We start from the raw sequence: 27,564 nt of genomic DNA on the forward strand, positions 1-27,564 counted from the left end.
GGAGACTAACTAGAGACCAGAGGGTTTCGTCTGTCGTATTTTCAGACAGCAGGACATCATGTGAAACCTCTCCTGCATGTGACCTCTGACTTCTCCAGTTCTTTGGACAGAAATGTGCAGAAATGTGTTCGTCCCTCAGAGAAAACCGTTTGTCGTGAACATGTTAGAGATCGGCTCCCTGCAGGTGAAGCTGCACTGAGGCTCTGGGTTTTCACTTTGATGGACGGTTGAACCGGTTAAAGTCCAGCAGACCCACATGAGCCTCGTTAGCGGCAGCCAATCAGAGCAGGCGGGGAGCATGTGAGGTGTGTAGAGTACGCGGTCATGAGACTCGATGTGGAGTTTTAATTAAAACTGAACCGACTCACGAGCTGCTGCTCGTTAAACCGCCACATCTGAGCTCTGATGAGCTTTGAGTCTGAGTCTGGACCAAAGGAGATTACCAAGGTTCAGGTAGACAAATTAAACTAAACTGATTTGGAAATGTTTTAATCATGCTGCAGTGTGGAAGAATACAATGTGCCAAGTGTGCTCAACATGGTTTGATATTAAGCAGCATTTGAAACTACAAATAAATTTTGATTTGCTAACGTGCTAAGCGAACCGAGCCGAGCTGTGCCATGCTGTGGAAAGCAAGATAATACACTGAGAGCAAGCATGTCAGCATTAAAAGCACGTCAGCATTAAATTTCTGTGTGCTAATAATTGTGTGAGCAAGTTGTAAACGAAGCTAATTTATTTAATTCTAACCTGAAAAGTCGAATTATTACCTGCTGCTAAAATTCTTCAATGTAGGATTAAACATATTGTCTCCTCTGCTGATGGCGTGTCTTTACGAAAGTTATTGATCTGTTATGTGTTTATCTACTATTGACCTCAACAAGACCAGATGGCAGGAAAACAGAGGAGGCACCAGGAAGTAACTGGTCCCAGTCAAGACATAAACCAGTGCCCTGAAAAAACAGCAAATTGTTTCCCCAAAATTTGCCCATTTCCAGTCTTTATGCTAAGATAAGCAACCGCTTCATATTTACCACACAGACGTGACAGTGGCGTCAATCTTTCCGTCATTAGTGTCCAAAATTTAAATAAGTGATCCATTTTTCTATAGAAAACGAGCGTTAGCTCAGTAAAAGTTGCTTCGTAGAGGACCTCAAACACAGTCCTGGAGTTTAAATGGTGCAGACGTACTGTCATTAAAAAACCTCATTATTGTAGGATTCCTAATGGTGTGCTGGAAGTCTGGTGCTAATATAGTTGTCGGTGCAGTGGATTACTACACCACAATACACAGAGTAAAAACTGAAGGAGACGCTGATTTCAGAGCCTCCCAGAGTGAAAACTGTTCCCCTGCATGTCGGCCCGGTGCAGCACGTTCAGACTGTGGCTGTGATGAACTCTGCAGCCTCCATGAAGCTCAACAGCCATCGTTTTTTATCCACCCACACACAGCTAAAGTCCTACTGTACGAGTGTGTGTTTGGAGGTCACGAGCCAATCGAAGCTGACTCTGTGTGTGTGTGTGTGTGTGTGTGTTCAGTCTCAGGATCAGAGTTAGAGTGAGTTAATACAGAAGTAAAATCACGTTACTGTCAGTGGGGGCATGACGCAAAATGAGATGCCAAAAGAAAATTCCCAGCAATCCACACACACACACACACACACACACACACACGCACACACGCACACACACACGCACACATTTCTTGTAGTCCCATTGGCTGCTGCTGATGAATGGACGAGTTGTGGACCAATCAGGAGCATGTGACCAGTAAATATGTAGGCCGATCAGCATCAGCTGGCCACACTGCCAATGCTCCTCGGTCACACACACACACAGACACACACACACACGGTTAGTGAAACACAGACACGTAGAGACACACAAATACACACCAGGCAGCTTTATTCTCCTCACCATCGTCATCTGTCCATCATGCACAGCAAAGAACAAATCAGGTAAGAAAACACCTTCGTTAAATCTGTATTCTACTGACGTTAACGTCTGTTTCTCAACATTCAAGATCAGAGTTTAAGAAACTTTTTGGCTTGTGATCCCTCGTCATTGCATATTTGTACTGTTTTTTAAATAATTATTATTACTAAAATAATTCATAGAAGCCTGAAAAAGTACATTTAAAAAATCAGATTAGAAGAAAGTTTTTTTTTTCTGATTTCTTGTTGTGTTGATCAGTTTATGAAGAAACAACAAAACTTTTTATAACAACTTGAATTTTAAAGTGTAATTTCATGGTATGAATCAGGTACTAATGAAAACCTTCTCGAGGAGAAGTGAAACATACCTCAGTGTTTAAAATACTGAGTACTTGCAGTTTACAGGACTCGCTGATGTTCTGCAGAACCTAACTTATTTCAGTTCTGTGACACCAAAACTGTGAAGTCCAGTAAGAAATGAAAAGAGGAAAATCTCTTGAAACTTGAAGAAATTGGAGCTTGGGAGGGAATAATGGGGCAGAGAGTGGGTTTTATTTCTCCTGCCCTCCAGACTATTACTCCCTCGTTCCCACAGTCTTGTTTTCCTGCTCTGTGTTCCCATTTTATCTTTAACGACCACCAGGTTCAATTATTTCAACTTGTTTCTGACCAAAAAAAAAAAAACGGTGGGACGGTGCACTGCTCTAAAGACTACGACACCCATGAGCCTTTGGGTGCTGTTGCCATGAAGTAGGAGCGTGAATCTAGTGAATTCACAACATTTTGTGGAAACGTGTCGCCAAAGTCCCTGAATCCTCTCAAATTTGGCCCAGAAATGAAAGTGAACGTGGAGTGTAAAAACAGCATCATCTGTAGCTTCCGCCCGCCGTCAGCAGTACGTGTGATCCAGATTTCAAGCTCACTGATTGGATGTTTCTTCCCAGAACACACCTCAGAAGTTGCATCTTGAACTAGATATTTTTAACGCCGGCTGTTTGGACTCATGATTGAATCACCGGAGAGTTTCACGATGATTCAAGCTGTAGAAGTGAGTCGTCTGGAATCAACGGCGCCTGAAAAAGCTCCTCGCTACGCTAATCTATCGCCAAATATTTTCAGCAGAGACTCTGGGAAGTTGCCTTGTTTTTTTTACTCTTCAGTTTTTGTTCTGATTAATGAGATATAATGTTTTAATTAGTGAGCTTTAGCGGTGGTGGTCTGTGGATCAGGCTAGCTGTTTCCCCGTCTCCATGCTAAGGCTAAAGTTAAGCTAACCAGCTGCTGCCTAAAGCTTTGTATTTGATTGACAGGTGCCCAAAGGTCACTAACAATAACATCAGTGAGTTTGTGACTGTTCAGCTGCATCTTCTCCTACGTTTTATCCCGATCAACATGTCACGTTGTCACAACATTTCGCATGACCACTTCATTACAGCGACATGTAAACATGATGGCATCATGGAGTCCAGCAGGACAACAACATGAGCAGTCAGGTGATCAGAAAAAAATGTCAAATCATGTCCTCTCATCTGCTCTTCTTCCTGTCTGCAGTCATGACGAATACCAGAAGACAGCTGATTGGTTGATGTCTCAGACGAAGCACCGCCCCCAGGTGGCGATCATCTGTGGGTCCGGGCTCGGCATGCTCGCCGACACCCTCAAGTGTCAGGACTCCTTCCCTTATTCTGACATACCGGGCTTCCCACAGAGCACAGGTACTCTGGATGGACAGTCTTAATGCTAACAGTGTTCAGTGATCAGTGATGAGGCAGCTGACTCCTGACTGATTTGATAGTTCAAACTATTCACCACATGTTTATTAACACACATTTTACACTGAATACAACCACGTTGTTGACGCTGATCTGAATAATGTTTATAGAAACTGAATATCAGCTGCTAAAGGAAAGGAAGAAAAACAATCTGTCTGCTCACAACATGTGTAACAGTAACTGACGGGACACGTTTAGCGTAGCTTAGCACAAAGACTGGAAGCAGAGGAACCTGCTAGCATAGCTCCACCGACCTGTCTGTCACTGTGATCCTCACTCTGTGTGTGCATGTGTGTGTGTGTGTTGCAGTGCAGGGTCATGCAGGTCGGCTGGTTTTCGGGGAGCTGAAGGGGAAGACGTGTGTGTGCATGCAGGGCCGCTTCCACATGTATGAAGGACACTCCCTCTGCAAGGTACACACACACACACACACACGCACACACACACAGACATTTGTATCACTAACCTTAAAGGAACCATTTGGAAAATATACGTATTCACCTTTTTTCCAAGAGTTAGATGCAACAGCCAATGAAAGACAAGAAACAGGTGGGACCAGCAGCCTGGTTCTGCAGGTAACAAAGTCCACTCACCAGCACGAAAGCATGTTAATTAATGAACCTTCGAGTTACTGGAAGGTGGATTTTGTCACTGCTGGACAGAGTCAGGTTCGCTGTTTCCTGTTTGCAGTCTTTATGCTACGCGAAGTTAGCTGATGGCTGGCAGCAGCTTCATACTGGGTTGCATTATGACAATAACACAACACAACACTACATAATATGAGCCTTTATTGATCCCCAGAGAGGAAATTCAGGTGTTGCAGCAGCACAATGACAGAAATAAATTCAGATAAAAAAAGAGTAAAATGTGGGATCTCGTGTTTTGGCGTTTGACATGAAGTCGTAGATATCTCCGCCTCTGCTGCTTCAATTTGAACAATCGTTTTTTAACCTCCAGTCTCCAGTGAGTCCCCCGACTTCATGAAAGTGAACTACCCCGTTAACCTGAACCTGACTTCAACCGTCAACTCTAGACCTCAGCTCAATCCTCACCAAAACAAATGCATCAGAGCGCACACAAAGGTTGAGAACTTACACAGATGTTAAACCTGTGAAGCCCTGTCACATTTTTCCAGACCACCAGAAGGCACATGAACGCACCATTTCAGTGTTTTCACCCAGTTTACATGTTTAATTGTGTTGGTGCGCAAGAAATACACACTGAACAATGAACAAGACACACAAATAAACTGTACATACGGGCAACATGACCTGTGTGTGTGTGTGTGTGTGTGTGTGTGTGTGTGTGTGTGTGTGTGTGTGTGTGTGTGTGTGTGTGTGTGAGTGAGTGAGAACCTGGCTCAGTTCATGCATGAGATCAGTCACATGCAGCCTTTTAGCAGACTGTTGAATACTGCTATTGTTTCCCTCTATATCGCACGCACGCACGCACACACACACACACACACACACACACACACACACACACACACGCACGCACACACACACACTTGCGTGTGCCATGCTGAGAATAACTGACTGTCCTCTAGTTGGCACTATTTAGGATTTCCTTCACAACAAAACAACTGAACTAACAGATTGATTTTGCATCAGTCACATCAGAAGATTTGTCCAGCTTTATAATTTGGAAGCAGGTTTTGTACACATGGCAGGAGGAAGTTCTACCTGGAAGCCTGAACTCAGGGCATCAAGACACCACAGGTTAAGCATTTATGATTGGCTGATTATGTAATTGTCTGCCTGTCCCTCTGTCTCTCTGTCTTCATGTTCATCAGACAACGTTTCCGGTCCGAGTCTTCAAGCTGTTGGGGGTGGAGACTCTGATCGTGACGAATGCTGCCGGCTCATTGGCTGACGGCCTCCAGCCCGGTGACATCATGATCATCAAAGACCACGTCAACTTCCCCGGATTGGTTGGTCTGAACCCCCTGAGCGGACCCAACGACGACAAGTAACTCAGACATACACCTGGTTATGTGTTCTTTGTGGTGTGGTTGTTTATTGTTGTTTCATGATGAAACTGGTTGTCTTGTTTATTTGTTTTTCTTTTGTTGTTTGTTTTCAGATTCATTGTTTGTCTTTTGTAGAACTTCTTTTGTGAACATACAGGAATGTTTCTTGTGTTAAAGAAGCTGTTATCGTTACAAAGAATTGAGGTTTTTGCTTATGGTTTTGTTTCAGTTGTTTATTGTTGTTTACAGGTTCGGGCCTCGTTTCCCAGCCATGTCTGGTTGCTATGACAAAGGCCTGCGTTGCATAGCGATGGAGATCGGCAAGCAGCTGGGCGTGGCCAGCATCATGCAGGAGGGCGTGTACGCCATGGTGGGTGGACCAAACTTTGAAAGCATCGCTGAGGCCAGACTGCTGCATCGACTCGGGGTGGACGCTGTCGGTAAGACACACACACACACACACACACACACACACACGTTGGTTTACAGTATAAATTAGCCTTTTATATGAGGTTCATATGTTGTGCAGTTAGATGCTGTTTACGCACTAAAATGTTTGGTTTATCAATGTGGTAGTGGTCAACACAGTGGTGGTGCCAGAACTGTTACTGTTACTGTAACAGTAACAGTTACAGTTACATTTACAATTATAGTAACAGTAACAGTCGCAGTACCATTATACACAGTATTATCAAGTCATGTGACCCCTCTCAGTCACTTCAGGTGTTGTGTCTTTACAGGTATGAGTACAGCTCCTGAGGTCATTGTGGCGACTCACTGTGGTCTGAGAGTCTTCGGCCTCTCTCTGATCACCAACAAGGTAAATGCACCAATCAATACTTCATTGTATTGATGGATTCTGACTGATCAACTCATTAATGAGATTGATGAAATAAACCTTCTGTGGTCAACTTGGTAGCTGTTCAATTGAGTGATCGATTACTGATTGATTGATTGATCTGTGACAGGTGGTGAAGAGTTATGAGGACTCAGACAGCGTGAACCACGAGGGCGTCCTGGAGGTCGGTCGCCTGCGCTCTCACACTGTGCAGCAGCTGGTGACTGAACTGATCAGCCGGATGGAGATCAATAACAACACCAACAATGCTGTCTGAACACACACACATACAGGCTGTATATATTCGATTGTTGTATTTGCAACATTTGTTATAGCTTTCTCCTATTTTCTGTTATCAGCCTTCATGGTGTTTATTTTTACTGTAATAAAAACTTTATTTATATCAACATGGTGCCTAATAATCCTCCATCAGGGTAAATTTGAATGTAAGTATTCATTTATGATATGTTACGTTAATCCTACAGATTAATATAATGACGACCGCTGTGTTTGATGGTGCTTTAAGATATGAGACAGAGTTTTTTTAAGATTCTTCCCTTGTACATTTTTCCTGTTGAATCATGGGATTTTATTTTGTAAAAAAAGAATTCACCGACTTCCTGAATTGCATTAATCTGATTAAAACATGCTGTCACACCTCCTGCTTCCTGTTTCCTGTTTTTGCTGCAATAATTTCCATGTGAGTACTGCAGTCAGAGCTGGTGTGTTCAGCTGCAGTTCCTCTAATGTCCACTAGGTGCTGCTGTGATAACACTCCAACTGTATTGAAGTGAATGGAAAAAACACCAACTTCTCCCCTCAAGCACAGTCAATACAGTTTTGCTCTTCCAGGGACAATAAGCTCATTAATAAGATGAGGAATTAGGACACTAAAGGAAAGACCGAAGGAAACCAATGAATGGTATTTTGATTTTGAAACAACGAATCATGAAACGGCAAATAAAAAAAACATATTGAAAAGACAAGACGTCACAGACTGTCTCTGCTCTAGAGGACAGAATAACTGTACTTTCCTTGAAAATGCAAATCATTGTGGTTACAATAAAATCTGTACTACTCAGACTAGAAGCACCTGAAAGCAGAATAGAGATAAGAGAAAGAGACATATATTCTCCTTAAAGCAGCGTAGTTATTGTGAAGTTCCTCTTTAAAATTTCCTCCTTCAAGACGCTGACAGAGCAGAAAGGTGTCCAGTCTGAGACAGAGACAGAATATTCCTCCGTTGAAATGATGGTCAGTTACTGTTTAAATCCAGTGTTTTGGAAATTCTGATTGGTTCAGAAATTCAACAGATTAGAATGTTTTCTTTCAACAGGAGCTTTAACCTGATAACTGATTTCACAGTTATTATTTAACTGATTTCCTTCCAACTACAGGATCCCAGCAGGAGATAACGGTAAGATGAACATACACATCAATACATGCTGGAAGAATAATGCTTCACAACGACTCACTGACTTCACTGTGACGTCATGTCCCACCGGCCTCAGTATGAAACCTGGAAATTTATCTGTTCTCAGAGCCTTAGCTGTTGTGGAGCTAAAAATGTAAATTAGATATAGAAGAAACCTTTCTCAAGCAGATTTTCTCTTTGTTTTTTTGTTTTAATTTGTTTTGCTTTTTCTCACCTTATAAATAGTTTTTTATGAGCCGCTGTTTGACTGAAACAATAGTGATGGGAGATGACAAGGTCCAGGTTCAGGGCTAAAAACCAGTCAAGGCTGAATGAGACGAGTGATGGCAGAGGCCCTTTGAGCTCTTCTTATTCATGGTAGCTTAAAGGTGGAGGTTCAAACATCACTTTCCGAGGAAGATCGCGTGATACGATCAAATGCTCAAGGACTAAATGGACCTTGTGGTAATTTTATTTTCTGGTGGTTTTAAGATCAAGAATAAACTCTAAACCTCATGTTAACCTACACTGTTTTCCAGAAACAGGTGTGAAGGTTTGAGGAGCCCATCGCTGCCCCCTGTTGTTCGGCGTCAGTGTGACGATGACTCAGATGTGGACTCCTGCGCTCTTCTTTGTGTCCCTGGTGGTCCTGCTGCTGGTGCTGATGGTTCTGCTGGTTCTCTGCTGGATCGTCAGACGCAGCAGAAGCGAGTAAGAACCCGAAGCTGCCTCATACAAGCATCAGCAGCTCAAATTGACTTTAAAAAGCTGCATCAACGTTTATCCAAAGTATATTTTTATTCATATTTGGCTGATTGTTTGTGTGACGTACTTTTGAAGCTCTTTGAGTTTAGAAGCGTCTCTGCTGGTTTTGATTCCTCAGAAACCTCACAGAGCTGAAGCTCTCAGCAGGACGGCTTACTGGCGTCCTTACCATCAGAACTGATCCAGGCCATGCCCCCCAGGTGCTGGACCGCCTGCTGGATCGAGTATTTCTCCAAGAGGAACCCAGAGCTGAACCTGGGGAGGAACTTGGAGGAGAAAATGGACCTCATTCTGGATCAGACCCAGATGCTTCAACAGCAGCTTCTCCCAGCAGAGGTAGGTGTTACTGAATATTCAGCTGGAGTGAAAAAAATGAGTTTAAAGCACTGAAAGATGTTGAAGTGTCAAATGAAATTTGTGTTGACTGAATTGAAAGTACTGAAATGAGTCCAAGAGTCTATCAAAGTGCAAGACCTGAAAGCAGCTGAAGAGTCATTTGAAGAACACCAGCACTGAAAGTAGTTGAAATGTTGGTTGTACTGTGAGCTGAAAGGAGTAGAGGTGTCAGTTTCATTGAAAGTGTTGAGAGGAGTTGAAATGTCAGCTAAATGGAAAATGTTATAAAGAGTTGGAGAGTCAATTAAAGTGCGACGACTGAAAGGAGTCGACGAGTTTGTACAAAGACTGAAAGGGGAAGAGGAGCAGTTAAAAACAATTTGCTTTTTTCCATGAATTTTTTATTTGTTTTGGTAATTTTACACTGATATCCTCCACTCCAGCTCCCTCAGCCACTCCTCTTCCTCCTCCTCCTCTTCCTCCTCCTCCTCCTCCTCCTCCTCCTCCTCCCACCAGTCAGGATCAAACCGATGACCTCGACCCTCAGCAGTTGGATGCATCCCAACATGCCTCTCTCTCCTCTCAGAGTGACTCCTCCTCATCCTGTTGCTCTGTCTTCTACTGCGAGGAGGATGATGAGTCACAACTTTAGAGAGAAATAAAGCAAACAACTGTAATTCCTGTGAGGATAAAGGACTTTTATTTGATGTGAATAACATTTAAATACACACTGACTGGCTTCTCTTTATGAAATACTGGACATAAAGTTATTAATCAGTAGAATGAAGTTTGAATAAATCTTAATGTTAATCCTAATGCTTAAAATATAACAGAATAAAAGCTAAAACAAAAGAAACATGTACACATATGAAGCAGCAAATTATTACACTGAACTGTTGGATTCATTGCTGCAGCACAGTGTTGCATTTTCTCCAGCGACCATGTGGTGGCAGCAGAAGTCAATATTGTACATAATACAAGTACAACAATTAATATGTTAAATCTACTAGATCCACATGGTTCTATGATGAATAATTCATTTCACAGCTTGTGTGGTTTATTTAATGGAATAGTTTAAGAAATTATTGTTGATAAAATAGTCTCAATATTTGTACAGATGGTGGAAAGTGATTATTTTATAATTATTATTTTTGAACCAAGCAGAAAAGAGGTATAGGTAACTACAGGTCTGCACAATAAACATATAGCAGCCATGAATTTACAAATTATAGCAGGAACAGTATAAAATGAAATAACAGAAAACATCAGATTCGTAATGTCTTTAATAACAACAGAGAGCTTGTCATTGTCTCCATTCAGCTGTTAAATCATCCAGAGATATAACAACAACAATAGAAGAGTAAAACAGAGGATATAAAATATGAGAATACCAAAGTACATAGAATAAATTAAATATATAAATATCAAGCATGTAATTTACAATATCAAATTTTACGAGAGACATTAAAAGAAGTAAGCGCCATTAGATACAAACCAACACACTGTATTACGTTGACATGTGAGATGATGTAAACTTATTGTACTGCGTCTTTATTTATGTTTTATTACACATTCTGGGGGAAGGAGTCAGCAACCTCAACAAGGATTAAACACAACATGAGATGCAAATGTAAAAATGTCCAGCAAAGCCAGGGTAGTAACCAAGCAGTACTTCCAAGGCCAACCATCTTCTAATTAACTAAATACATGACTTTGTGGGCTGACGGGTCTGAAAATTAAAACCATGAGCTCAGAAAAATTAATTTGTTTTCTGAAGCAACTAAGAATTTACAGAGAAACCGAATCTGAACTCATCTGATCAGTCAGTCAGTAACATCAGTCTGCCTGCAGGGGGAGTGATGGAGCTGCTGAGAGCATCTGGTTTTACTGATAAAGGGGTTTGAGGTGATGAGGAAACTCCTCCTCTCTTGATCTTTTTAAACTTTTAAACTGAGGGGGAGGATCAAGTCTAAACATTTATGACATGCTGAGTTTCAGTAAGAGCACTCACTCTGACAAAGAGGAAGTTAAGTGTCTGTTTCATCTAATTTTCCATGTCAGCTCATGTGTAAACTTTGGAAACCCATTTCTGCCAGGAGAAATGTTTGAAAAGTTAAGTTATGAGATACTAAATTAAAATGTTGCCTGACTCATGAATAGAAAATTGAAATACTATGAGTACTGAGGCTTCCACAGTAACCAGATCCAGAGTTCAACAGATACTACTACAATGAGGTATGTGACTTCCATGAAGCTGGAGTATTGACATTTGAAAAACAATAGTCAAAATCTGCACAGCAGAGGCTGACCTTTAACCCTCAGTATGGGTGAAGCTCCAGAAGCACCGCACATTCATGGACGTGCGTGCATGTCCACATTGGCCATAATACCAGTTTTTCCATTGGACCCTTCTAGCCTGGTAAACTCAACACCTGGTACTGGTATATATCAATTAGTCTTTCATCAGCCTACTAGGTAGTAAACTGGTCCCTGTCAGCTAGCTAGGTAGCAAAAAACAGGCCCTTAAGCTAACTATCATTAATAAAGCAGTATCTTTGTTGGTTAGTTCTCTGTCAGCTAGCTAGTTGGTAAACTGATGTCTTTATCAATCAGTTATGATGATTCTTCAGCTAGTTAAACTTATATTTTTTATCAGTCAGTCCTTCGTGAGCGTGCTACATCAGTTGGTAAACTGGTTATTCATCAGCTAGCAAGTAAACTGCTATTTTTTATCAGTTGATCCCTCAGCTAGATGGTAAACTGGTACCTTTATCAATTAGGTCTTCATCAGCCCACTAGTTAGTAAACTGGTCCTTGTCAGCTAACGTTCGCAGGTTAGTACACTTGTCCTTTGTCAGCTAGTTTGTTAAAAAGGTATCTTTGTTGGTTAATCCCTCGTCAGATAGCTACTTGGTGAACTGGCGGTTCATCAGCAGCTAGTACACTGGTATTTTCATCTATTCGGCCTTCATCAGCCTACTAGCTAGCAAACTGGTCCGTGTCAGCTGGCAAGTTAGTACACTTGTCCTTTGTCAGCTAATATGTAATCTGGTGTCTTTGCAGGTTAGTCCATCGTAAGCTAGCTCGTTGGTGATCTAGTGATTCATCAGCTAGCTAGTGTGTTGGTATTTTTTTTTATTAGTTAGACCTTCACCGGCTTGTTAGTTAGTAAACCGGGGTCTTTATTAGTCCTTCATTAGCCTACCAGTTAGTAAACTGGTCCTTCTTCAGCTAGCTAATTTGCAAACTGGTATTGATGTTGGTTAGTCCTTCATCAGTTAGCTAGTCAGTCAATTGGCGGTTCATTAGCACACTGCACTGGTATTATTATCACTTAGACCTTCATCAACCTGCTAGTTAGCGAACTGGTATTTTTGTAGACCTTCATCAGATAAACCGGTATCTTTGTCAGTCAGTCATCAGCTAATTAGATTAGTTAGTTAACTGAACCGGTCCTGTGTTAGCTAGCTGTTCCTTTAGAGTTGTAAACTGCTGGCTAGTTCATTGATCCTTTTTATTAGTAGTCCTTTATCTGCTAGTTAGTAAACTGATTACTTGATAAATAGTACTGCATCAGCTCGGTAGTCATTTCCCTTTTTCCTCATTAGCCCGTTATTTACTCTGTTATTCAGTATCAGTGTGTCTTTAAACGTGTCATATGTTGAAGTTTCTGTTGATGTCTGTAAAACGCATCAATCAAAAAACCTTTTATCACGTAATGTTTTCTGTGTGAACTAGTCTAACTTATCCTGACTGAAGGCTTTCAACAAGCCAAACTGAGTCTTGTCTTGGTCGAACAGGAAGTGACCAAAATGTTTCCAAAGCCAACTCACCCTGATAACACACACACACACACACACACACACACACACACACACACACACACGCACGCACACACACACACGCTCCCTCCTCAGTTATCTGTTTCTCCTCTGCTGTCACTGACACACACTCACTCACACACACACACACACACACACACACACACACACAGAGGGAGGTAGACAACTCTGTGATTCCACTGCTGAATTTTTAACGCTGTTGTGGAACTTTTTTTTTTCCAGGCGGGTTACTGTGGCACCGGGGCTGGCTACTGTTACACTGACAGAGACAGAGACAGACAGAGACAGGGTTCACTTCAGTCCTGTTGTTTACTGAGGCTGGACACAAACGAGACTGTTCATGGGGTGTACGGTAAGCTACTCCATCTATTGCATGCTATTTTCTGCTGATGTTTTTATTTCTTTGAGTTTTTCAGCACTCCGTGGATAAAAACTTTAGGCTTCAAAAACAAATTCACATCATATCAGCACATGGGATTTTCAGGTATTTTGCATGCAAAACCCCCAATTTAACATGAAAGATATTTAACACTTGTTAAGTTTAAATACAGAGATGTGTTTTGGACATTCACATGGATACAGGAAGGATGTGGTTTTCAGACACTTTTTGTCTAATTTGGTTATGTTAAAGCATACTTTAGTTTCTGGTTGATTTCATTTTCCTAAAAGCGCCTGATGTAGTTCATTAACTCTTTTCAGCTGCTTAATTAGCAGACACATACTATGTGATATTTTACATGAGAGACCTGTGACCTTTGACCTCCTGGCTGTCTGGTGTTGTGGTTCTGCTGTGGATTAATTAGCAAAAATTTTAAATTTACTTATTGGTCATGAAAATTTTGTAGAATTTTTTAAGATGTTTCCATTCGTCCAAAATGAGTTACAGTATGTCCCTAACTCCCCCCAAAGGCAGGAGTTCTGACCTGGCCGGACTTAACCTCATCATCACTGACTGTCGTACTTGGCACCTTTAAATGCTTGAATTATTTATGGTAGAAGGTTTGTTTGTGTGTCTGTGCTCTCTTAGGCATGGTGGACTGTTCATGGGTACATTTGGTTTCTAGTAACCAGGATTCAGCCTGGGGCTCGAGTTGTGCAGGTGTTCAATCGCACTCTGTCTGAGCTTTTTTTTATTGAATTACTCAATTGTTCATACATTTCAACAGATTATGTTCCCAGTATATATTGTTCATTATGAGAAACCTACAACAGACTGTTTTGAATGTGTGCAGTAATGTTTAAACTGGTGTAAAATCACACTGTACCTTTGTCTAGTCCAAGCAACAGTAACTTTAAAACACAGCAGTGTTAGCGTTCAGTGTCAACCAAGGAGTGACTTTCACTTGCTCAGAAGGTTTTACATTTTAAATTACATCTTAACTCTGTGTTGCATCTAACCTTTATTGTGCCTGTTGTAGTAAGTTACAATCTAACTCCCAAACTCTGTTTAAACTAAGGTGTGTTTTAAACATTGCTGGTGCCACAGAATGCTGGTATCAGCTATCCCATAAATAGGTAGTAAACTGGGCTGGAATGAAGTAGTGTGTGGAACGAAGAACAGATCATAATCAAACCGAGAAACAACGGACTACATCAGAATCTAAATAATCATAATACACATTTTATACCCTGGTATCGTGGTCCTCTGTTCTGTCATCCCTATAGGATCAGAGAGTAGAGTTATAGAACTCTTGAGAATTCAGCAATCAAAATAAACTTGTCTTCTTGTCGTCTAGCTTCCTCCGTCAATGCCAAATCCTCCTGGATGCACATTAAAACCAGGCGGAAAATCAGCAGAGCACAGCCACTCTCTTGTATATTGGAAATTATTTGACTTATTCTTATTTATTGAGCTGTTGTTTAAAGAGGAAGTCTCTCGAGATACAGTATCTCTTTGTAAGAGAGACTTAGCCAGAATGGCTGCGTGCAGCACAATGCTGTATTTGCACTTCTGATGTGAAAACCCTGTGAGCTCTCTGGTTTAAAGTTCCCAGTCTGTTGCACCTGTAATCACACCCAGCAGTGATGTCAGAGTGTACTGACACACCCAGGAGTACACTCTTGCAGTTTAACTTCTCCCCAGCTGAGAAGTTAAACTACGGGAGGTCAGTAGAGGCCATTTCTACTTGAAAAAGGTTGTTGACCGCAGTCTTAGAATATGGACAAAAAACTTAAAAAGCAGCATCATGTTTCAACTTTACAGAAAACTACAATTAGATTGGAGGGGCTGCGGGACGTCTCCTCTGTCACGCCAAAATAACACTCAGTTTGCTTGTTTTCAGTGTCAATCAAAAAACCTTTCAAGAAAGTTAAAGACCATAGTGAACCAGACCTTATTCGCAAACCTGAGTCCACCTTTCTACTCCCTCAGGCCTGTCCTGTCCTGATGCCCTTACCGTAGCAAGATGACTCTCAACACCCAAAGAGAGAAGGAGCCCCTGCAGCGGCGAGGAAGTACACCAATTCCTCCCTCCGACTTTTACCACCACCCATCCTGGACTAGAGACCCTCAGCTCCCCAGCAGCGCCCAAACCAACCCCGAGCAGCGCTGCACCCAGCGCAGCCACCCACCTTTGGGACAATCGGCATCCTACCACCCTGGAGACAAGTCACTACACTATCGCGCCGAGTGGAGTTCAGACTCGGAGGACGACTCGCAGAGTGACTCGGATTGTGTTTACAGAGTGGTGTTGCTAGGCGACCATGGTGTCGGAAAGACCAGCCTCGCAGGAATCTTTGCTGGGATCACAGAGAAAGATGAGCAATCTGGAGGTGAGATGCTGCCTGTGTTTGTCTGATTAGTTCATGTAGTTAACTATTAATCCTTCATGTTCTCACTTTAAACAAATACCACATGAAATAAAATGCATGTTTGGGTTCAACACACTCAGGGGTTTTGTAGCCTGTCTTGGTCTGGTAGCTCCTGGTGGCTAATGTTAGCAAACTTCAGATGGATACTGCAGTGTGGCTGACAGCAATGAGCCAGTTTATTCACTAATGCAAAGAGATGATCTTGTTCGTAGTTGCACTTGTTTGTTGGTTCCCTGTCAACAGCTTTGCAAATGTCTCTTCTATAATTCTTGTCTATGGGCAGAATGATTTCTGGGCTGCAGGAGATTTTCCTGGTTGCAAGAGAACCTGACAGGTGACCAACCTGATGGAATGTATTTAAGAAAAGGTTTGACATTTTGGGAAAATTTCCACTTTCTTCAGTCTTGTGTCTGTACAGTAAATATGAAGCCAATGTCACCAGCAAGCTAACTTGACCTAGCATAAAGACTGGAAGTAGTGGAAACAGCTCACCAGGGTCTGTCCAAAGGTAGCAAAACCCACCCAGCAGCACCTCTTAACATCACTAATTAACATGTATCTCGTAGCTTCTAGTCCCTGCTGGTTTCCAGGCAAATGGTCCTGACCCAAAAATATTGTGGCCTCCAATGAAACAGGAATTTTTTGTTTCTACACTTCTGTTTTTGTACACATTAAACAAATGAGATGCATGTTAATTAGTGACCTTTAGAGATGCTGGTAGGTGTATTCATATTTAGCATACAGACATGAGAGAGTGAGATGAGAAACTTCTCATCAAACCCCCAGCAAGGAAACAAATATAAGCATATTTCCCAAAATGCAAATTCCAGCTCAGTCCTCAGCAGATCAGTACTCAGTCTCTGTCTCTGACTTTGATCTTGCATCACAACCTTGACTGACCCAACACCATTGATCCCTTCCTGTGTCACGTGTTGATTGGCCTGGAGCCATGATTGACAACCTGTATTGATCCATGACAGTCTGACATGGTGTGAGGGGGTAGAGCCTGTCTGCTGTTAGTTTTCAGACTGAGCTCCATGTCTGGTTACACGCTCTGCTTCATGTGTTTATTGTTTTTGTTGTATGATCAGATTTCTCATGCTCTTGTTTGCTTCAACTTATTGTGTTGAAGTTTCCCAGGTTTGTATTTGTCTCTTCATGATCACAGATATAATTTGCTGTTGGTCCTCCATGTTGCTTATTATTTTTAGCCTTGCTTGGGTCATGGTTGCAGGAATGAAGATGCTGGCCAAACGGTCTACCACTCCCAAAATATCTCAACAGATATTGGATAGATTACCATGAAATGCTGTGAAATGTGTAAATGTAATACATTTGGTGATCCACTGACTTTCCATGTAGCCACATTATCAGGTTAATACCTGCAGGTTGGATGGTGTTCTGCCCTCGTTCGAGCAAGATGTATGAATGTCCTGGCAAGAGGGGGAAACACTTATGCTATGAACACACCAATGCCTATATGGACTGAGCACAGCCACCTCTGGGCTCCGTGGATCACAACACTGTCTTCCTGCTTCTGCAATACAAACAAGCAGTGAAATATCAAAGGCCACAAACATATGGCACTAAGCAGCGGTCGGAGCATGCAACTGCACAAGTTCAGGGGTACCTTGCATGCACTGATTGGAGTATTCCTAATGGTAATCTGAATGACAGGGTTAACATAAGGATTACATCAATTTTTGCACATCAACCACCATCCCAGTCAGAAGAGTAAAGAGGTATTTCAATTCAAAACCACGGATCACTCCCCACAATAAATACAGACTACAGGAGAAACAACAGGCCTTTCACTGCAAAAACTGGATTTCATTCAAAGCCATAAACCGCTCTGTGAAAAATGACATCAGGAAAGCCGAACTCAGACAACCTCAAACAAGACTTCAGCAATATGAACACCAAACAGGAAACAACAACAACTCCGACATAACATCGCTCAAAGACGTTGCCTCATTCACCAAAGATGTGAACGCTTTTAATGCCCACTTTGACACGTATGACTCCACTCCATCCTCACTGAATCCCTCCAGTCTGTATCAGTATCTGCTTTTTGGGAATAATACCAGTCCCCAGGAAACCTGCCTCTCTGAACCAAGCCACCACAGACCAGGGGCACTTACCTCCATAGTAATGACATGTTTTGGAAAAGTGGTGCTGATTTCCATCCTCCTGTTGTCAGCCCGCAAGTAGACCCTCACCTGTTTGCATATAAATCCAAACGAGGGATAGAGGACGCTGTGGCATGTCTCCTCCCTACCCTACAGCACTTGAATTCCCCTGGCCACTATGCCAGGATTCAGGGTGTGTTCTGAGCCCCTTCCTGTATACCCTCTATACTAAAAACTGTCAACTTCTCCTGAATGTCACAAAGAACAAGAAACTTGTCACTGAAACCCATACTAAACCCAGTACCCCCCCCCCAGCAGATGTTCTCCATCATCTGGAAACTCTGGGAACTCTCAGTCACCCCCCACCTTCTGCTACTCCTGTACAGGAGCATCATTGAACCCATCCTCTTTCTGTTCCACATGCTACTTTACTATGCTCACTGTCACCAGCAGGAACAGACTCCTCAAAATCACACACAGTGTCTCTAAAATCTTTGGTCTTCCTCATTGGCACTGCCATCACTGCTCCCATCTGGCCACAGACACAGATCTCTGATCTGTGAACAAGCACGATACAAGAGCTTCTCTGCCATCACTGCCCTCAGCAAACTGTAGAAATAACACTCAAATGGACTCACGTTCTTGTGACTGCATTGTGATCCTTGTTCCTTAACTGTTCTTGTGTGTACTGGCTGTGGAAACAAATATCTATCTATCTTTCTATCTATCTCATTTAATGTGCTCAATATGACCACATACCTGCAAAGCTATTCACATTCCCATCACCCACTTTGTGTATTTAGATGCTTAATCAGTATTAGCATTCTATTTTTGCTCAACTGGATGATGAACATTGGAAACATCATACCTGCCAAACATCAGCATGTTAGCATGCTGACTGTCATTTACCTCAACGCTTGCTGTGCCTCACAGAGCTGCTAGCGGGGCTTCTGAGTCTTGTTGTTTATTGTTTGTGTTGATTGTTTGTTATAGAGGACACATACGAGCGTACACTGACAGTAGACGGAGAGGAGACCACACTCATCGTCATGGATACCTGGGAGAACGACAAACTGGTATAGTGTGTGTTGATGAAGGAAAGCTGTGGAACATTAGAGGTCACTTTTGAATGAAATGAATGAAGTGAATAAATGCCTTCGACAGCAGCAGTTTACATTCATGGTATCTAAACAGCATTATATTTCACTGACGCTCTGTCAGCACAACAAATCAGCTAACAGAAGTCTTCTGTGAGTTAGACAAAAACACAAGCAGGAACATAAGAGATGAATCACATCGATTTTTCCAAACTGGTTCTTAAAACGTGGATTTCTTTCCTCCTCTTTGTCCACGTCTCTCTACCCGTCAGGAGGGGGAGGACGGCTCCTCTCAGGACAACTGTCTGAAGGTTGGGAGTGCTTACGTCATCGTTTACTCCGTCACCGACCGCTCCAGCTTCGACTCAGCCTCTGAGCTCCGTATCACGCTGCGACGCACCCGCCAGGCGGAAAACCTTCCCATCATTCTAGTGGGCAACAAGAGTGACCTGGTCCGGTCCAGAGAAGTTGCTGTGGAAGGTGGGGGTCAAAGGTCACATGAGGTTTATATGTGCACATATTGATATACAAAATTGATAATGGGTAATGATTGACTGATGCTAGTGGAATAATTTATTCTCTTTCTGTATCTTTCTAAGAGGGGCGTGCATGTGCGGTGGTGTTTGACTGTAAGTTCATCGAGACGTCGGCATCTCTGCAGCACAATGTGGCCGAGCTGTTCGAGGGCGTGGTCCGACAGATCCGCCTCCGACGAGACTCCAGCGAGGCCGTCAAGCGCCGACGCTCCATCTACAAACGAAAAGAGAGCATCACCCAGAAGGCTCGGCGCTTCCTGGACCGACTGGTAGCACGCAACAACCAGCGCATGGCGGTCAAAGTGAGGTCCAAGAGCTGCCACGACCTGGCCGTCCTCTGAGGACACATGTCCACCGGGAGCATCAGGTTGGACTTTCTTTGACTTATTTAAGTTCTCTCTGGTTGTGATATCGTGGACGGTGGTGTCTGCTGTGATTCTCACATTCAGCGAGAAGACAAAAACAATCAGCAGCAAACAGAGTCGGCGGACAGTTTCGTACTGCACGTACGTCACTGTGACCAACTGGTTTTCCTCAACGACCATTTGGTCTCAAAATGTCCTCCAGATGACCTGATTACAAAAGAAACAGACTGACTTTAAAAGGATCATCACTGTAAGGTTAAAGGTTGGATCAGTGTTCAGTTTGAGTGTGTGTGTGTGTGTGTGTGTGTGTGTGTGTGTGTGTGTGTGTGTGTGTGTGTGTGTGTGTGTGTGATGCACACAGATGACTGTTCAGGATGTCCTGGAGTTTCCATTGTGTCCACTGTTCTGTCCTCCTGAGGTTTCTGCTGTTTCTTCTGTTCAACACTGTGCAGAATAAAGTCTTAAAGGAACAGTCCTCTCAAAACAATGTTTGACAGACTTCAAATGCAGATGATCACCGATATTATAGAGGTATGGATTCCTCTCAGTTCATTTTATCACTTTTGTGGCAGGTTGTCATTATTATTATTATTATTATTATTAGTAGTAGTAGTAGTAGTAGTACTTTTCTTTTGCACAGGGTCAAAACATTGTGAGATGGAATCAGCAAGAAACATGAAAGTCTTGCTTCTCGAGAAATATTTTCCCAGTAAGCCCAAGAATTAAAATCTGGAAAGGCCACAACCCTCATCGAGTAAATCCAGCTCAATTTGCTTTCCAAAAAACCTTCCTGGACCGTGAAGGTTTGCCATGACAGGGACAGTAATATGAGAATTTGTTGGATTTTGACTGTATCAAGACCAAAATGGCTATACAATTAGAAATGACCAAGGTAGGTCAAGCAACATGGCCGCCATCAACCAATAAACTTTGCAAGGGGCGGGGCTTAGCAGGGCCGTGGACATAACTTGTTAACAATTTTTCCAATCACCATACATCTGGGTACATTTCTTCAAGGTGTGTTTGGGAAAAGGCCAACTCAAGCACTTTGAGCTTGACCCATAGGGGGCGCCACAAACACCAAAACATCAAAACCTAGTTGACAAAATTTCAACAATTTTGTTGTGCATGCTCTGTGGCCAAGTATTTACCAAATTCAATGAGAAAGAAGTGCTATATTGGTTGGCACGAGTGGCCATGGCCTATCCCATATTTGCTCATAACTCAGAATGCCTTTGAGCAATCCTGGTTAAACTGAACAGAATTAAACTAAATGCTGTGCTGCCCCCTGAACATCCCACCAACTTTTGTTCAAATACAATTAATTGGGAAACAAGTGTGTGATTGGTCTCACTCCTTATTAACCTAGCTGCAGTGACTTAGCTCAGCTTTGTGAAGCCTGAAAGCTGCTCATTGCTGCTTGCGGCTTTAATTTTGGCCCATTAAGCTGCTTCATTCCGTTGAGTGCAGAAGGGTCAGAACCCAAAACGGCCTCCTGTGGCTATATTGTTTACTTATTTCTATTTATTTATTTTGTTTAGTAACCTCTTCCACCAAAACAGTGATCGTTCAGTCATAGTTTAGTAATCATAACCAGACACAGCAGATACTCTGTACAAAGAGTTTGAAGGCTCATGTCTTCTTTTTTGTCCTTTTTTGTCAAAGGAATGGATTAAACGATGTATTTGTCCATTGTAACATGCTAACGTTAACATTAATGTCCAACTAACTAGCTTACCATATACAGTAGTAACCTAGCTTTACTTCCAAAGCCAAGAGTTAGCATATCTTCAGCTAACTACGTTATTTTGTGAGGGCACAGGTTATGTTATTAAAAACTCCGTTCAAGCCTGGATGATATGTGTCAGAGTTCAGGCTGTTGATGGTTAGCATTAGCCAGACACTGTGTGCCTTCTCAGTGTACTTGAAAGTTAAAAATCATCCGGTGACAGCTGTCGTTTCAGTAAAATTGATGGTTGTCAGCTAGAAATATAAAGCAGCTTTTCATAACTTCTGTCTGAATTCAAGGACTCACTGTTTATCATGTTACTAAGGATTTTGATTGTGTAGTTTTTATTTTGAACCTCGTATGTGCAGGGTGATGGTGGAAAGCCTGACAGGTGTAGCAACAGTGACTATGAGTGACAGAGTTTGTTCATTCTTTTTAATTTTTTAGCTTTAAAGTGTTTCCTTCATTTTTGTTTCCCTGTTTTATCAGATTTTTTTTAAATTAGATTTAAATTATTTAGTTAGTATTTTTTGTTTAATCTAATGTAAAAATACTAATCAAATCCTCTCATATGTTTTGTTTTGTTTTAGTTGTAATGCCTTTCCTGCTGGAGCTGCAGCGATCAAACCTCTGCGTTTCACTCCACATAAACACACTTTCAGGTCGCCACATCAACCCACGGGCCCCTTGGATGTTTACTGTTGCCATGGCGACCCACCGTCTGTTAGCATAGTGGGAGGAGAGGCGGTTTATTGAGTGGTCGTCAGGACGACAGGGTTGCATGCTGACACCTCTGTGGGGCTGACAGAAAACAGGCGAGTGTTCGGCTGACGGATGGGACAGTGTCTTTTATGGGACCTGAGTTTAGTCTCTCAGGCTACGTACATACCACCCTGTTGGGAATACACACCTGATTAGCTGTATATTGACCCTAATATGAGACAAAGTTGTTCTCTGGAAGTTGCATTTGACTAAGAGTTTACAGCCATGCTAGCGGCTCTGTTAGGCACAGCGGTACTTTGAGCTAAACGCTAACATCAGCGTACCAACATGGTCACAATGACATTGCTAACATGCTGATGGTAAGCAGGCAATGTAAACCATGTTCACAATCTTAGCATGTTGGCATGCTAAGATTTGCTAATTAGCAGTAAACACAAAGTAGAGCTGAGGCTGATGGGAATGTCATTTCTTTTGCTAGTATTTGATCTAAACCAAAGTAAAAGACAAATTTCAATTTTGGCCTGATAATAACGCTGAAAAGTGTATCAAATTTCATGGCAACCCATCAAATATTTGTTTTGACTAAAACCCCCAAATGTGAACCTGCCGGTGGCGCAAGAGGAAAAGTCAGGAGATGGCCAAAGTCACTGAACCTTTATTTTTAGAAGTGAACAGAGATGAAGCCGAGCTGCTGTGAAATAACAACAAACTGGCTTAAATCAGCAGCACTTTATCTGGAAACCACATCTGGCAGACTGGTTGTCCCAGTTTTTACTGATCAAATATCCTATCTGCTTATTGATCAGGCAGTTTGGTGACACACACACACACACACACACACACACTCTGTGGTTGCGCAGGGACAGTAGATGGAGGAGGAGTGTTTAACATTGATTTGATGAGGGTAATGGAAAAAATGCATGACTCTGCTCAACCCGGATGACACACACACACACACACACACACACACACACACACACACACACACACAGAGTGATGTGTAAACATCCTCTTGGTGGAGGAGGTCCAAAGGCTCAAAGTTGTGAGTTTGGCTCCCTCCTGTATCTGTTAAGAATAGAAACATCAGAAAACTCTCCTCTGTTTCCTCTCTGAGGTGAAAAAGTTGTGGAGAAGATTTGATAAAACTGTTGATGTTATTAGACCTGCTGGACCTACTTTTTGCTCTTCTTCTGTGAAGATGAAGCTCCAGCCAAAGTGGGTCATTAGCTCATGGCTAACAGGGACTTAGGATGCTAAAGGCAGCTAAAGAATTTGACATCACACAGACCCTGCAGCTATGTTGACGTGGAAAGTAGAATTTGTGCTTGACTGGTTTGTTCAAAGCTGTTCAAGAGTCAAACAGATGGAAAATTGGCTGCAAAACTGGCAAATAAATGAAAATATTAACACTAAATTATTTAAAATGAGCTACATTTTTTTTGTTTCTGGTTTCAGTTGTTAATGAACCACCTGAAATATGTAACACAATAAAAGTATCTAATTTAATTTAATTTCCAATAATAGCAGTGGAGCAACTATGTTAGCATTTTAGCTCAGGGCCAACAGGGGACAAAAGCCCCATTCAGACTGGATTAACATTACAGGGGGAGGTGGGGAGTAAAATTTTTACTGTGCTTCTCTGTAATTTAACTCATCGTTCCAGATGGCATTTTTCTGTGAATGACTTTCACATGTAGCTGACGTTACAGCAGCCCACGTGGTGAGCTCCTGCTCCAATGATGGCTTCATTGTTTAAAAAAGTGCTATGTGCTACGTGTTAGTGTTTACATGTTTGTGTCCATTAGATTCACAAAAACTATTCAGACTTCCTCCGTATTGAGTTTAGATGATTTGGTGACATAGGTGGGAGGAAGCGGACAGGCGTTCAAGTGGAGGTGTGTTGAGCTCCTGTTCTGTGTGTTTTAGCAGTTTCAAAGTAAAAAGTGAGTGAAACGTAGTGACCACACAGTGACGAACCCTGCCTGCCAGTGTTACTCTCCAGAATGTCCCGTTGCTCTTTGTCTGCCATTGCTGTACATGACGGTGAGGTTCAGGTGCGGATGACTAATGATGCTCATAATCAGTCACCAGTAATCTTTTTTTGTGTGTGACACCAGAGAAGATAAAGACACAAGGTTCAGTGAAGTGCAGCCGCACTGACTGGGATCTGATTTCCCCCTGTGGATCCATGGACTACTATTGTTCCTTTGTTTAAAAAAATAACAACAGAATCAGACCACAGCCAAAAGAAAAGATCTTTTTTTTGTCTCTGGGGCCAGACCATGTGAACCAAACTTCAGGTGTGAAACTGACCCCCACCCACACATGATGAGCCAGTTTCTCCACATACATCCAATTACTGAAAGCTTCAGGCTGAGTGAGAGGAACACTTTGTGGCTTATCTTTGTGTGAACACAGCGTCACATTTCAGCCCCTTTGAGGTGCGTTTGATTCACAGAGACAAAGCAGAGAACACAGAAAATCAAACACCTCCCTGCGCTTATTTAAACAGCACAGTTTCCTGTCAGTCTGTCTGTCTCAGTATTGTAACTGCCTCTTTATTCACACACACACACACACACACACTGACACTGAACTATAGGAATGTAAACTGAAGACTGTCAGCAGTGTGTGTGTGTGTGTGTGTGTGTGTGTGTGTGTGTGTGTGTGTGTGTGTGTGTGTGACTCTGGCTCCCCCTGCAGATTGCTTTTTTCCTACTGGCCATGAACACATCTGCTTGAAGTTGACCGCTGCATGTCAGCCTGTCCGTCACAGTCATTAGCCGTGATGTAAATACACTCATATCAAATCACTACAGAAAACATTCTCACAAGAAAAGGCAAAAGTTCACAAAACGTTGGTTTGCTTTGAAACTCCGAGCAGACAGTGTGTGTCGGTCCTGCTCCACTCTTATGAGTCTTATGAAGTCGTTTTCTCATGATCAAATCAGCCTTCTGTTTTCTACATTATAAACACGAAAACTAAATTAAGAAGATCTAAAACAGACGTTGCAGAATGAGGGGAAAACTTGAATTATTTTAGGGTTTTTTTTTATTCCACATAAATTCTTCCTTTTTTTGTCAGAGTTGGTCACCACACCACATAAACATAAACTGTTTTTTAAGATATTTAGCATATTCACACTTTGCCAGAACACTGCAGAGTTTGTGCTTGCTTTGGGGAGTTGGGTGCCCCCTGGGCCCCGGTGCCCTGGTCGGGACCCTCACCCACTGATCTGACATGGCATGCCTGACACTGTCTGAATCTGTTTGTCCATCAGACCGCCTACATGCTGGACTCCAGAAGCATGGTCCTCTCAAGGCCAGCAGACGTGCGTGTGTGTGTGTGTGTGTGTGTGTGTGTGTGTGTGTGTGTGTAGGGCAGAAATAATCAGTTATCCTGAGACTCTCTAACAGGGTCCTGCTTGACGTCCTGTGACTAAATCTAGTTTTTAAAATCTTTGTTATTTCAGTTTTGTTCTTACATTTAGCAGCATGCTTATTGTACACAAAAACACTTTAGAAATATACTAAAAACGTTGCTCTTGAATCATTTTCAAATGTGGTTTTCTAACCTTTTCAGACTGTTTTGTTTAACCTTTTAAAGTAATTGAGTAAATTAATCATTGTGTCAGCTGCTGCAGTGTAAAGAATGAACTTTAAATCCCAACTATTGAGCAACATGATCCAGGAAATCCCTTAAGAGCAGCTGGCAGGTTGGCGACCTCACAGAGTCAAGGTGTGGGAAGATGATGTAGAAAGTCGACGTTACAGTAACATCTACACTTTGAAAGAGGAGTTTTTGTATGTCGACCTAAAAAAAGGACGTGCACTAGACTAATACACGCTGTAAAAACAGTCTGCTCTGTTACAAGTAAAAGTACTGCATTGAAAATGTCACTTAAAAGTATGTAGTATTAGTAGTAAAGTATTATCAGGAAAATGTAGCCTTACTTAAAGTATTAAAAGTAAAAGTACTCAATGCAAAATTTTCCCTGCTGCCATACTATCATACATTATATCACTAGGTTACTGTTACTCATGTAATCATGTAAAAGAAGGATTTTATAGTTGGTTGAGGTGGAGCTCATTTTAAACTGTTTTGTACAGAACTGCAACTTAATTATTTCCATTATGGATTAATCTGCTGATTATTTGATTGATTTCTCCATTGACTGATTGATTGTTTAGTTTGTGAGAAATGCCATCAAAATTACCCAAAGTGACAGGATGCTTGTTTTGTCCAAAGAACAATCCAAAATCTCAAAAAAAAAAAAAAAAAAAAAAAAAAAGACTTAAAATTATCTAAATAAATAATTAGCAAATCTTCACATTTCTGAAGCTGGAAGTGTTATAGATAGATAGATAGATAGATAGATAGATAGATAGATATAATACCATATTTTTTAAGTTCTTCAAAAATTTTGTATGGAAAAAATCTTAATTTGTAAACTAACTAAAGCTGTAAGATAAATGTAGTGGAGTAAAAAATCCAGTATTTCCCTCCGAACTGTGGTGGAGTAGAAGTATAAAGTAGCAGAAAATAAAAAGACTCAAGTACCTCAAATTTGTACTTTATAAAAGTATTTAGTTACCTTCCACCACTCTGCTGCGTGTTTTATTGCTCTGTATCTCAGGACTGAGATGGCTGACGGACAGTTTCCTGATAAACACCCCGTTTGGTGTTTGTGGTGGAGGTCCCGGCCTCACCTGTGGAGATGACTCGCCATCAGGACTTGAGTTCTTTCTGGGCCCTGGTGGAGAACCTCACCCACAGACCTGACAAAACATGCCTGACATTTCTCCCAGGCTTCGGAGCATACTATCTGAATCACTTTTTTGCATCAGACCGCCTACGTGAACTTTAGGCCCATCAAAGCCATCAGATGTGAGTGTGTTAAAGGCACAAATGGTCTTTTGTTCTGTTGACACTGCTTTGAGAGCAGGCGCTGCGCTTACTCGTTCTGCCTCCCTAAATAAATGTATTTAATCTAATTGTCACAAAGCAAATATGGGCCCTGGTAGATATCCAGCAGGAGGATTAACAGGACCCCACATCTTTTTTTTTTTTTTTTTTTTTTTTTTTTTTTTTAAATCCCTGAGGTCTCTTCATAGGCTAATCCAGCCCTGTCCATGGACAGAGATCAGATGTCCTGCTCCTCTCTGCTTGCTGACCCACCCAGCAGACCCTCAACCTGATGTTTTAACACTGTGAACAACCTGAGGAGCTGCGGGACCTCCAACATGGCTGCTCCCCCCGGGGAAGGAGGAGGGGGCTCGCATGCAATGACACCCGCTGCC

At 42.0% G+C, this 27,564-nt stretch overlaps 2 protein-coding genes across 2 annotated transcripts; both read left to right on the plus strand.

Annotated features, from left to right (window-relative positions):
• The first annotated feature begins 1,864 nt into the window (after window positions 1-1,864).
• Window positions 1,865-7,038, plus strand: pnp4a (purine nucleoside phosphorylase 4a). Its single transcript, XM_076748874.1, has 7 exons — window positions 1,865-1,958; window positions 3,486-3,649; window positions 4,016-4,119; window positions 5,502-5,677; window positions 5,928-6,118; window positions 6,419-6,498; window positions 6,647-7,038. The coding sequence occupies exons 1-7, from the start codon at window positions 1,936-1,938 to the stop codon at window positions 6,791-6,793; spliced, it is 885 nt and encodes a 294-aa protein (XP_076604989.1). The 5' UTR covers window positions 1,865-1,935; the 3' UTR covers window positions 6,794-7,038.
• Window positions 7,039-13,146: 6,108 nt separating this feature from the next.
• On the plus strand, window positions 13,147-20,259 carry rem1 (RAS (RAD and GEM)-like GTP-binding 1). The gene is made up of 5 exons (XM_076748934.1): window positions 13,147-13,225; window positions 15,245-15,645; window positions 18,807-18,889; window positions 19,183-19,390; window positions 19,510-20,259. The coding sequence occupies exons 2-5, from the start codon at window positions 15,279-15,281 to the stop codon at window positions 19,785-19,787; spliced, it is 936 nt and encodes a 311-aa protein (XP_076605049.1). The 5' UTR covers window positions 13,147-13,225; window positions 15,245-15,278; the 3' UTR covers window positions 19,788-20,259.
• The last annotated feature ends 7,305 nt before the right edge of the window (window positions 20,260-27,564 follow it).

The sequence above is a fragment of the Chaetodon auriga genome, chromosome 2 (genome assembly GCF_051107435.1).
Source record: "Chaetodon auriga isolate fChaAug3 chromosome 2, fChaAug3.hap1, whole genome shotgun sequence".
NCBI classification, from domain to species: Eukaryota; Metazoa; Chordata; class Actinopteri; order Chaetodontiformes; family Chaetodontidae; genus Chaetodon; species Chaetodon auriga.

Excerpts from the sequence above, each read along its gene's own strand:
- rem1 (XM_076748934.1), top strand. The coding sequence starts at position 15,279 with ATGACTCTCAACACCCAAAGAGAGAAGGAGCCCCTGCAGCGGCGAGGA. Across the intron at positions 15,646-18,806 it reads GAAAGATGAGCAATCTGGAG|AGGACACATACGAGCGTACA; the intron begins GTGAGATGCTGC and ends TGTTTGTTATAG. Across the intron at positions 18,890-19,182 it reads CCTGGGAGAACGACAAACTG|GAGGGGGAGGACGGCTCCTC; the intron begins GTATAGTGTGTG and ends TCTACCCGTCAG.
- pnp4a (XM_076748874.1), top strand. The coding sequence starts at position 1,936 with ATGCACAGCAAAGAACAAATCAG. Across the intron at positions 5,678-5,927 it reads AGCGGACCCAACGACGACAA|GTTCGGGCCTCGTTTCCCAG; the intron begins GTAACTCAGACA and ends TGTTGTTTACAG. Across the intron at positions 6,499-6,646 it reads TCTCTCTGATCACCAACAAG|GTGGTGAAGAGTTATGAGGA; the intron begins GTAAATGCACCA and ends GATCTGTGACAG.